Source organism: Theropithecus gelada, chromosome 15 (genome assembly GCF_003255815.1).
Source record: "Theropithecus gelada isolate Dixy chromosome 15, Tgel_1.0, whole genome shotgun sequence".
Taxonomy (NCBI): Eukaryota; Metazoa; Chordata; class Mammalia; order Primates; family Cercopithecidae; genus Theropithecus; species Theropithecus gelada.
The window spans coordinates 39,415,225-39,427,916 of record NC_037683.1 but is presented as its reverse complement, the minus strand read 5'-3'; the positions used below and the strand labels follow the sequence as shown (position 1 = coordinate 39,427,916).

Sequence of the window (12,692 nt, the reverse complement as noted above, 5' to 3'; positions counted from 1 at the left end):
TCTTCAAATCTTTTCCTATTGAATTTGAATAATCTCAAAGTAATTGTGGTTGTGCTGTTATAGTGTATAATTTTTGTGTTTCTTGGGGTGAGAGGAAAGTGAAAAGGGGAGTGGCATGTATTGATTGGGAACCCAGTGAGATGAAGGATAGACCAAAAATTTATGTGAAATCACATGTTGAATAAACCCGGGGCTATATCTAAATAATCTCCTGTAATATGTACCTTATTTTCTCTGCATTAAATGAATAAGGGGTAATACCTACTTCCATATCATGGCCCAAAATTTCTCCAAGCATTTCCTCAAAGTCGTGTTAGTAATCCATTTATCTATTTGCTCTTTTATTTGTTCAGTGAATATGGAGCACAGGGGAGGGATGTCAAGTTGTAGCAGGCATGAGCATTTACATAGATATTCTTCCAAGAGAAGAGGGAGAGAGCGTTCTAATGCCATACAATGGTTCATAGCAGGGGAAACCTGAGAGTAGAGCATCTACACATTTTCTTCGACTGTCTAGACAGCCACAGTGATAAGGTAAGTAAAGATAGCTGGACTGGTCTTCTCCAGAGCTTTGTATATCTATCTGGTAATATAATATAGAGGAATAAACAAATGCTGGACTTTGTGCCAAATTCTAGTTGCTAGTATCACCAGTTGTCTGGTATTTGATGTGGGTACCTATGAGTGCAAGGCAACAAATGCTGAGTGTAAGACTCAGTGTCTGCTTGGAAAAAAATAACCCACGGCGCGTGTTATACTCCTAGCCTCAGTAACATTTAGGCTTTGCTTTGATTCAAGCCTTCTTCAGTCTTAGAGTGTTATGTGACCAGCGAGAGAGCTGTATTTAATGCTAAAAATGGGTATTTAACACTAAAAATAGGTTTCCCTGGAGCAATTATGTAACACTGAGGTTCAGTACTCCGCTGGACTGTGCCAAAGAGACATGACAGCTATGGGATGCCAAACACTCGTTGGGTTTGACAGGCTGCTAATGTTGGGCTGTATAGAGGTAGGCACAGGAAATGTGAGCCCAAGCTAAACCATGAGCTCCTGTTCTCCTTAGCTCCTCAAAATAAGGGGTTCAGGAAAGGAATCTGCCAAGAAAAGTGGGTAAGTTGCATCAAAAGACACAAATGGCTTTCAATTTATGTGAGAAAGACGTGAATATGAATCATATCACAGTTGGAGATGGGATTATTGGGCTTCCTGTTTCTGTTAACAGGAAGCTGGAAAACAAATATTTTGTCATTGTAAGATGATATATTTGCTGCTATGTCTTCTTGTGTTACTGTTATTAAAAATGTATGTTAAAAATAGAAAAAACAGATGTAACGTGACATGGAACAGCTGTGGCTGGACTAGTATATAGCTTGTCACTAACAGACTTGCAATACAATGCAGGAATACCACAGACTGAGACAGGCGGGAGGAGTGCTCACTGACTGGAAAGAGATACTTCAAGAGATAAAGGAAATGATTCTGACAAGCTAGATGGAGACTGGATAGAAGGGTACTGCAGCAGTCCCAGAGGAGATACTAACAATGAAAAAGAATCCTGTTTTCCATCCCTTTTTCTTCTGTTATGATGAGAGGTGTGTCAGATTTCAAAACTAGAAAGCCAAGCTTTGAGCTGAGGATATGTCACAGATGACACAGTTGCTTGGAGCTGATGCCCTCATCTGAGGCCTCTGGGTGTATGAAAGAATCAGGAGGGTTGCCTTAGGCAGCAGGCAGCAGAAACTTCCAGCCAGGAACCAGACCCAAGTGCTTCTGACATCTTTAGTCACCATGAACTAGGGAACAGTCATCCACAGCCTGGTGTGGTGAGAGTGAAGAGCTTCGATTTTCAGATGTCATCAATGCATTTAATGTTTGTTATTTCCTATTAATAAGATGCTCTTTGCTAGGGAGTTTGTAGAAAAGTGCCAGGAAATGAATTAGGCAGGACATGTCTGTTTCATATTTCCAATACTCTGTTCCTAAGAGTGCTAGAAAGGAGTAGGGAGTGGAAATATGCCAAAAGACAGTAAACCATGAAATTAATTGCCTGCATTATTCATTAATTCTTACATGTATTTTGTACATAATAATAGTTAATATTTATTAGGCATTTCCTTTTGTTCAGAGATTTACATGTATGATCTCATTTAATCTTTACAACTACTCTAGGAAATAGGTACTGTTTTTATCTCAACTTTACAGATGAGGAACTTGAGGTGCAGAGAGATTAAATCAATGACTTACACAAAGTAACACATATCATAAGTCTTGGGGACAGGATTTGGATCAAGAGGGTTGATCCTAGAGTCCATGGCTACACTTCTAACCATGACAGTATATTGTGTACACTGCATTTTAGTGTCCATATACATTTTTTATTCTATGTTTTATTTCCCTCTATTTATACTGATTCTGTTGTTAAACAAATTGTCCTGATTTGATCTGAATAATTATGTATACAGTTAGATCTCTAAATATTATTTTACAAATATAAAGACAGTTGCCATTGGCCCCTTCTTACCTCTTTTCCACACGTTTGGTCTTGAAATGCTGTTGCTTTTCCTCTACAAATGATGTGTTTAGTGCTCTGTGTAATCTCTGGTGGAGAGAACAGATTCACATGTAGAAATTATGAGAAACACATAGGTCAGGGGACGAAGAACCACTTGACATTTAATGGTATATGTAGTCATTACAAACCTTGGCCTCTTTAAACAAATTCCAGGAATGCCTAAAAATAGATCAACATTCAGCCTCAAATCTCAAGGGAACAAAAATTCTAATTAGAGGTTATTATTCCACCTGGATAAACAAAGTGTTCTGATGGAAAGCTCAGTATTATAAGACAGTATGTGATATAAGGAGGCACAATCATAACTAATATGTAGCAAAAGGCCTTCAACAATTGCTAAAGATGAGTAAAAAGTACAAAATTATTGACAACCAAAACAAAGAAGGGAAGGAGGACTCTTGAGAATTAAATTAATCGTATTAGGATACAATAAGGAAGATACGTGGAGTTCTCCTAGAGGACCAAATACTTCCCAGGATGAAAGTAGGAAGAACAGGGTTCAACTGTAACCAAACCAATGATAGTAACCTATCTAGGAAAAAGAAAAGTGTTACCAAAGCGAGGAGGTTAGCGTGAGGGTATGTGAATACATGAGTGGGGTAAATGCAGAAGAAGCGACAGCTTCCCTGCTGGGAGGTAATCCATGGTACACTGAGGGGCAGGAGGCAGTCTCACAGGAGAGGCCAGGATGGCTCATCCAGCCTTGCTGTGGTCAAGTGAAACCACTCCCTTTGTTAGAGATCTTCCATCATTATGAAGCCTTCTGACTACATTTTGGGTCTCCATGCCAATTTCATTCAGGGAGAGATGTGCAGATGAGTGTGCTTGAATCGCCAGTCTGCTTGACAGTTTCTGTTCTCCCTGTAAATCAGTGTGTTGATGTCTAGATTACAGCAGAGAACTGCGACCTTGTGAAGTTTGGCCTTGGCCCCAGTGGATCTCAAACTTCTCTGGACCAGGGAAGAAGCAGAGAGAACAGGGGCAAGTGGGATTGCTTAAAGGGGACCAGGGACTTTAAACTCATGTAATAGGTTTCAATTTTGGCAAGAAAAGAACCTAGGAAATCTTTCACACCATCTCTTTAGACTGTCACTATTAAGTGAAACCTGGTTAAAAAAAGTTCTATTGCTTCTATTATGAGCAACAGTGGAGGGTTATAGGAAAGGAAGGAGCACTGTGGGATAGCAATATAAGGGAAATGTGAATTAATGGGATAGAGAGAATTCCTTCTGCTCTAATGAGAGTGCCTACCCCACCCTCGTTATTGTGGTAACATGACTTATCAGTCTGACATAGGGCTCTGGATCCTCCCATCACTAGGAATTCTACAGTTTAAGAATATTGGAGCAAGACACCTGTGGCACTCACCTGGCTGGTGTGGAGCCAGTATTGCAGCTTGGATTTGTTTTTGATTCGTGGTAGCAGCAGCCTGTATACTATGTGCTCACCAATGGTGGTCAAGATGGACAGACCAAATCCAATGCACAGCAGCACGAAGAGTCCAGAGAAGTGTTTGATGCCCATTTGCAAAGTCTGTGACAGAACAGGAAAGAAAAGGCCGTGAATACAATGATATACCTGGCCCAATGCTCGTGCACTCTTTGGTTTTCAGATGGATATTCATTTTTTCTGGACTCAAGGAAAGCTGGAGACTATTTCTCCCTGTGTGTTCTGTGACTTTTATTCTACATCATGAAAGGAATTCAGCCAGGGTTGGACTAAGGGCTGCCGAGGATCTCCCAATGCCTAGAGTGTGAGAAATAAAAATAAAATTCAAAGCTTTCCAACTGACTGAACGAACTTTATCTTGTTCATAGGGACCCCGGAGAAACCTTAGAAACTGAATTGCTGGCCTTGATAGAATGGGAGGTCTACCATGCCTCAGTATGTCCCTTCCTTATTAATTTTAGCTATAATTCTTTCTTAAGAAGTAAGCAGAAGCTAGCTCTGGAAAACAAGAAGCTGATAATTCATTGCTTTATCACCTTTAGCTAATCATCTGAGGCCATAACCAGATTCTCCCTCCCTCTTTGCAGTTTCAGTGTGACAGCTCACCAGTTTCACAATGCACCCTTCCTAAAAGATGACCACAATCTCCAGATAGTTTTGACCAACTTGTAGGGGATGCACAGTGAGGGTTTTCATGTCCTCAGCTTCACGTTTGGACATCAGAAGACCAAAAACTCCACCCTTGGGTCACGCTAACACCACCATTTTTTGAACATGGGGCCTATGAAGAGGCATGAAGCTCAACTGCACATGTGCATGTATCTCTTTTCATAAATATTTATGACTCCTCCTATAGGTTATTCAATATGTATACTCAGCCACCCCACTCAGCATAAATTCCTGTTCCCTTTTACCCCTCCCTTGAAGTGCTTGCTGTCAACTTCTGCTGAGGCTATGCTTCCCATTCTGCAGGATGGCTGGCCCGCTGGCCACAACCCTTTATGAGAAATAAAGATCTCCTGTCCGAATTTATGAAGCTCATGATTCTTCAGTTGACAGGTGCTATTCGTATGTTAATCCCACTATGCAAATGGCCCATGGCGTTGTGCCAAGGCCCTGGGTCTGGACCACTTTATGGTCTCTTAGAGAGAGATTGAGAGAGATAGAGATAGAGAATTGAAACAATTTAATATACTGGGTAGCTATCAGGGAAAGAACCTCCCTCAGGGACAGAGAATGAGTAGATTCAAGGGGGAAAAGATGGTGAGTTCAGTAACTTTGAAATTTGGATCTGGTAGGGAACATGGAAATAATCTAGTTCATTTTTACAGAGGAGGAAAGTGAGACCAGAGAAGTTTAGTAAACTGAGCCAAGCCACAAAAATAGGCATAGAAGAGAAAGAGAAGGAACCTAATGATATTTATTGGTTGCTTACTTTCTGCCAAGTGTTTTACGTTGAAATAGATATTATAACCTCAATTTTATAACTAAGGAAATTGGAGTTCCTGCAGCTTTTAAGTGGCAAAGTTGGTCTTTCATTCCATTTCTCTTCAGCTCCAAAGCTTGAGCTCTTTCTGCTATACTGCTATACACCAAAACAGCAGCAGTTATAGCAACAGTACTAGTCACAATAAATATATGTGGCCAGCACTTTGCTAAGTGATTTGTGTAGATTATCTAAGAAAACCCTCACATGTACGCTAAAACAGCCATTATTTAGCCATTGACATCAATGACAAGAGTCAATCCTGTAGAATTAAAAACACTTAATATATTGAGTTAATACTATGTGCTAGGCACTCTTCTGTGTATCATGGGATGGCGATAGAAGGACGTTGTGTCTTTCCTTTTAAACAGCTTGAGTCTACGGAGAAAACAAACATATACCTCCATGATACATTTGATCCACGCTTCCTGGGATTTGTGGGGAAGCTGGTGCATGAAATAACGTTTGAATAAGAGAGGCAGGATGGGGAAGTTGGGTGGGGAAAGTGAACGCACTAACCTGAGAGTAGCATAAACAAAGGAAAACATGACTTTCCTGGACAGTGGTATAGTGTTGTGAAACTGACTGCTGTGGCTGAAGGAAGAGTATACAAGGCATGAATAGTGCCATAGTTTGAATGTATTTGTCCCTCTCAAACTCATATGTTTAAACTTAAACTCCAAGGGTTGGTATTAAGAGCCCTTATGAAGGGATGAGTGCCCTTATAAAAGGGCTTGAGGAAGATAGCTAGTCCCTTTCGTTGCCCTTCCACCCTTTCACCATGTGAGGAGACAACATTTGTCCCCTGTGGAGGTCAAGCAACAAGGTGCCATCTTGGAAGCAGAGACCAGGCCCTTACTAAAACAATAAACTTGCTGGTGCTTTGATCTGGAACTTCCAACCTCCAGAACTGTGGGGAATATAGTTCTCTTCTTTAAAAGGACCCAGTCTCAGGTATTTTTTTTTTATAATGGCACACATGGACAAAGATATGCAGTGAGAGAGAAACAGGGCCACACTAGGCAAATCCTCAGATGCCGTACTAAGGCGCCTGGGTGTTACCCCTTTGCTGGAAGCTTGTGGTCATCATTATCATTGATAATTATTTAACATTTAATATGTGTAAGGCACAATTCTGAGCACTTTATCAATGTAGCAACTTGCCTCATCTTTATGACAATTTATAAGGTAAATAACTGGTATAATCTCCATTTTATAAGTGAGGAAACTGAGCAACAAAGAATTTCAATAACTTGTCCAAGGTCACATAGCTCGTGAAGGTGAAGCTGGGATTTGAACCCATGCAGTCTGTTTTCAGAGCCCACAGTCTTCACTGACTCATTTGTCCGATGTAAATGACCCTCCCATTCTCTTTAAAGGGTTTTCCTTTCATTCTTCCCACCTCTCGCCACCTCAATTCTGGAGAAACAGCCAGCCAGGCATGATTCAGGCATAGGCATAGAGTGCATAGGGAAGTCTATCTGGGGGTCAGGACTCAGAAGCGAAGCTCGGTGATTTCAGGCTGTGTTGGAGCCTAGCTCAGGAAATCTCTCTCCCTCCATGCCAGTACTGCAGACTATGAATCAAAGACCAGTGTTACGGTCCCTAGAAAAGAAAAGACTAGAGCTGAGTGGGGGCTCTGAGGCTGGCACAAGGCAGGAAAACTGGGCAGATGATTTGGGAATGCAGGCGGAAGCCTAGCCCTAGGAAACAAGGAATGCTGGTCTGGGAAAGCGTTTGGTAGGGAAGCACATTGGACCCCTAGGGCTTCAGAGGTACTAGGGATTTTCCCGGGACATCTCTGTGTGCAAACGGCGACTAGTTATATAAACCTGACATGCAGAAAGTACATACAAATGTGTCTGAAAATAGTCCTTGACCTAGACCTATTTTAGTGTATACAGGATATGGCTATAATATGAAAGATTCAGTGAGTTATTGCTGTGGATTAAGAACAGACTGGGAGAATTTAGTTTGGACTTTAACATCCTCAAACATTCAGTTAGACTCTGAGAAGATGGGCACTGCTTTTTTATAAGACACTGCCAAGATGAGGAGGAAAAATGTAACTTGCAGTGAGTCATCTTGCCTTTATAGTCATGGCTTCCTCTGTTTTCTTGTGCATAACAATAATTAGTCTTTTAAAAACAATAATTTTTCTCTTAGTACCTCAATAACAAATAGGCCATATTCAGTTTATATTATACATTTTTTTTTCTTTAAACTTCTGTTGTTTATACCCACATGCTAATAGACTAACAGAAGTAGTTATTGTTTTTAAATTGAGCATTTAATACATATGCCAGATACAATATACGTGTATTATGGTCTTATAATTACCCTGTAAGTTAAGTGTTATTATCCTTATTTCACATTTGAGAAAGCAGAGGTTCATAGGGGTTAATAACCTTACTTACCCAACATCATGCAAGCTACTAAGTCGGGATCCAGGCTGCGGATCCAGGACTGTCTGATGCCAAAGCCTGCAATGCTTGTCAAGTGATCGCCATTTATAGGTATCCTTTTCTAGTTGAATTCTCACAATTCACTATAACGACTATCAAATTTTTTTATTTAAAACTCCCATTGGAATGGCAAATCCACTATCATCTGCCTGTGAACACCAGAGAAAATGTTTCAATTGTGTCTGAGTCTGAGTGACAAGATGTACAGCTGCCTTTGTAATTCAGGGGTTCCTCCCCTAGGATCACATTGTTTAAATGTGCTATGCATATGTGCATCTTCCCCATATTATCAAGTGAAAACTTTCTAGTAAAAAACTGCTCAACTTGATACTCATTACTGGTCAGAGGAAGAAAAGAAGGAGTTACGAATATTCAATATCAAATGTTTAAAATACATTCAGGTGATGCAGACAAAATGATAATTGCAGCTGCCAAGTAACTTGAGTGGTAGCACATTCAGAAATGCAAGCAGAAGTCCAGTCTCATGCTGTCAAAAGCCATGTAAATGAATGCAAAAAGAATGCAAACAAACATAAGTTTTGAGGTTGTTTTTTTTTTCCCCCTTTATCCCATTGCTTCAGCTGCAGCTTCATTTGCTAGCTCATAGCCACACACTTCCAGAGACTCAAGGGCCAAGGAGAGAAGACTGTCACAGGATTGATTGATTTGATTTGATTTTTTGAGACAGAGTCTCACTCTGAGGCTCAGACTAGAGTGCAGTGGCACCATCTCGGCTCACTACGACCTCCGCCTCCGGGGTTCAAGCGATTCTCATACCTCAGCCTCCCAAGTTGCTGGGATTACAGGCATGCGTTACCACACCCAGCTAATTTTTGTATTTTTAGTAGAGACAGGGTTTCACCATATTAGCCAGGCTTGAACTCCTGACCTTAGGTAATCTGCCCGCCTCCGCTTCCCAAAGTGCTGGGAATATAGGTGTGAGTCACTGCACCCAGCTTGTCCCAGGATTTAGCCAGGGACAAATCTCAGGCATTTATTGCTCCACTTGGTCCTTCACAAACTTACTCTAGCCCACCCCATCTCACTTAGGCAACTCTTTAACTAGTAAGTAATCATTCGAAAAATTGCCTTGCTTATGTATTTCATTTTTCTAAATGTTATTTAATTCATTATGTTTCTTTAGCATTTTATTATTAATTTACATTAGTATATATTTACTACACTGTAAAGAAAAAACATAGTTTGTATCTGATACTGTACTCTGCATATTACATTCAGGAATACCAACTAATTATGCATTATACAACTAATGTTTTAAATGTTTTATATTATGCAGAAATTCTTGGAAGATTGTCACATATCTATACATTGTGCATTAGATATTAAATACCTATAGGTGCCTAAGAGTGTTTTAGTGAATTTAGGGAAACTGCTTGAGATTTTTGGATGAGATGTGAATACTTTTTTTCCATTTAAAATAATGGAAAGGGCTTCCACCATCTATAAATTTACTAGTCAACACATTTCTAGGAACGGACCAAATTCAGATAAAAGGAGATGTTTGTACTATCACAGGTGTGGTCTCTGACCAGATCAGTAACATGTAGAGGATAAGATTATAAACTTTGTTGTTGCCCAAACCCTGCTTTGTATTTTGTTCAGATGTGGTCACTTGAAACATCTGACAGCTAGATTAGTGACTAGTTCTCAAGTCTCCAGCAAGGGAGTTTCACTCATCATTTATTTTTGATGTTACTAATCAAGATCTATGCAGCTATTCCTTCCTTGTGCCCATTCCACACCTCCCAACACATAGCAACCACCTGATTTCTCTGGTTTTCTAGAGTGTTGTCTATACTCATTGCTTCTAATTCCTTTTCTCCCATTCTCCCTGAGACCCACTTCAATCAGACTTTTGTCCCCTCCCATTACCTGTCAAACAATTCCTGTAAAAGTCAAAAATGGCCTCCATATTGCCAAATCTAATGGTCGGTTTTCACGTTATTCATGTATTGGCAGCTTGGACGCCATTGATTACTCCATCCTCTTTGGTATAGTTTCTCAACTTTGTTTTTGTGATACTTCTTTCTCTTTGTTTTTTTTTTTTTTTTTTTTTTGAGACGGAGTCTCGCTCTGTCTCCCAGGCTGGAGTGCAGTGGCGCGATCTCGGCTCACTGCAAGCTCCGCCTCCCGGGTTCACGCCATTCTCCTGCCTCAGCCTCCCGAGTAGCTGGGACTACAGGCGCCCGCCACCTCGCCCGGCTAATTTTTTGTATTTTTAGTAGAGACGGGGTTTCACTGTAGTCTCGATCTCCTGACCTTGTGATCCGCCCGCCTCGGCCTCCCAAAGTGCTGGGATTACAGGCGTGAGCCACCGCGCCCGGCCATCTTTCTCTTTGTTGTACCTTCGTCTCTTTTGCTTTTCTTCTTCATCTTTCTGACTGTAAACATAGGCATGCTTTCAGTTTTTCAACTACACTCATGTTCTCATCCAGAGTCAGCTTTAAATCCCACCTAGATGTCAATGACTCCCAAGAGTTGGGGGCTTTTCTTTCCTAAGTCCCTACTCTGCCTCTTTACTTAGGTAATGAATAGACATTTCAAAGATAACACATTAAAAGCAAACCCCTAATTTTACCCCTGAAACCTGCTGCTTGGACCATCTTTCTCATCTCAATGAACCTCTATCCTTGCCATGACACAGGGAGAAAACCTTAGAGCCATCTTTGATTCCTGTCTTTCTCTACCATCCCATTACCCTGTGTATCTGCAAATACGGTGGAAATGACCTTCAAAGTATATCCAGAATTCAACAACATCCCACCACCTCCACCAACCACCCTGATCCAAGCCACCATCACCTTTCACCTCACCTAGATTATTGAGACAGCCTCCTAGTTGTTTTCCCTAACGACTTCTGTCTTCTTCACAGCAGTAAGAATGGCTGTCATGTCACCCCTGTGCTCAATGCCTTGTGATGGTTTTCTACCTCTTGCAGAGTAAATTCAGAGTTCTTGCAATGGTCCATGAGACCTTACAAGATCTATTTCCTCTTCTTCTCTCTTACTGGTTCACTTTGCAGCTTGAGCAACTTGCAGCTTGAGGGTCTTTTCATTTTCTGTTCTGTGCCTGTAAACTCTTCTGCCAGGAATCAATATTGCTCCTTCCCTCACTTTCTTTAGGTTTCTTCTCAAATGTCACCTATCTGTGAAGTTTACTAATCACTGTGCTTAAAAAGGCAAATTCTGTTCCCCCTTCCATCCTCTTTCAGACACAATCTATCTCTCTTACTTTGCTTTATTTCTCTCCTGATATAATACGTGATTATTTGTTTATTGCCTATTTCCCTACCAAAGTAGAATGTAAGCTACAGGAGGGCAGCATTTTTGTCCATTTTGCTCGGTACATATTCTAATTGCTTAGAACAGTGCCCAGCACTGTTAATGTTTTTTAAACAAATGAATGAAAGCCTATGAAAACTAGGATTTTTTTGTATAAAATAAATTTGTATAATTCCCCCCACCCCTGATCCAAACAGTCTCATTATATCACAAAAGCTTCCTAGAGCAGTTCTTTAAGAGAGAAGGGTGGAGGTGGACATTTTCAATTAAAAGGAGAGGAAACAAGGCCCAGTTTTGCTAGCTTGACCTGATCATGCTAATATTCACCAATCTAGGGATCTACTGTTGAAACTGGGACAAAAAATATTTAAAATTACTGAAGTAAAACATTGGAAACTGAATGCAAAAATTTCAGGTGGAATGTGCCGATTTTGTTTTCTTAGAATCCTTTCTTTGGGGAACTGCCCTCTTCCTGCTTCACGTGGTTTTGGTGTGTCTACCAATCACAGACTCCCTACTCCCTGTTCACCAGGCAAAACATGGGACTCAAGGCAGGCCAAGGTGGATCTGAAGCAGAAACACTGGGCATCAAAAGTGCTGAGAGCTAGTAATTTCCAATGTCAGTGCCCCAAAGACATAGTTCCCTAGTTCCTGCATTAGCATCCTTGGAGTGCTGTGGTTCAAGGCTTCATCTGTTACTCTCCTTCTTACTTCAAAACATCGAGCTTTCCCATTATTCTTTTGATAGGTTTTTGTTTAAGTTTAAAAGTCTGTTGCAACTAGGTGCAATGACTCACGCCTGGAATCCCAGCACTTTGGGAGGCTGAGGCAAGTGGATCACCTGAGGTCAGGAGTTTGAGACCAGCCTGACCAACATGGTCTCTACTAAAAATACAAAAATTAGCCAGGCATGGTGGCACATGCCTGTAGTCCCAGCTACTCGGGAGGCTGAGGCAGGAGAATTGCTTGAACTTGGGAGGCAGAGGCTGCAGTGAGCTGAAATTGCACCACTGCAATCCAGCCTGGGCAACAGAGCAAGACTCCATCTCAAAAAAAAAAAAAAAAAAAAAATCTGTTGCTTGCAACCGTATAATCTGATTCAATATATGTACTGTTTAAATGATTAAGGTCTTCTAGCTCCAAGGTGTGAATATAACTTCTTTTGAGATAGACTGTATCCTGACGCAGATCTCAGAAATGAACGGGTGGAGACTGTTTTAGGAAGTCTTCTCTGACAGGGTAAGGCTGTGCTGCTTTTGCCTGTCTCCAACAGCCTAGTATATAGTAAGTGTTCAATACATTTACTCTGAAGATTTCCTATTAAATATTTTTCCCCAGAGCAAAACGACTTCAAGAACCTGGGAGAATAATTGTATTTTTCAGTGACCTAATGCACTAAGCTTTGTATCATCTCCTCT

General features: G+C 40.8%; 1 protein-coding gene across 2 annotated transcripts in view; it reads right to left on the bottom strand.

The window, feature by feature from the left end:
- Positions 1–12,692, bottom strand: part of GRIN3A (glutamate ionotropic receptor NMDA type subunit 3A) — a 165,398-nt gene that overhangs the window by 4,647 nt on the left and 148,059 nt on the right. The window contains exons 7-9 of one of the 2 annotated variants that reach the window (XR_003116020.1): positions 3,941–4,105; positions 1,672–2,598; positions 16–1,596 (exon numbers count right to left, since the gene is read on the bottom strand). Coding sequence is in view for 1 of the 2 variants with exons in the window: in XM_025360599.1 (XP_025216384.1) it covers positions 2,522–2,598; positions 3,941–4,105 (242 nt within the window). In the remaining variant the exon portion in view is untranslated. Of the gene's footprint in view, positions 1–15; positions 1,597–1,671; positions 2,599–3,940; positions 4,106–12,692 lie in introns of those variants that run through there. The other variant, XM_025360599.1, reaches the window with a different exon arrangement.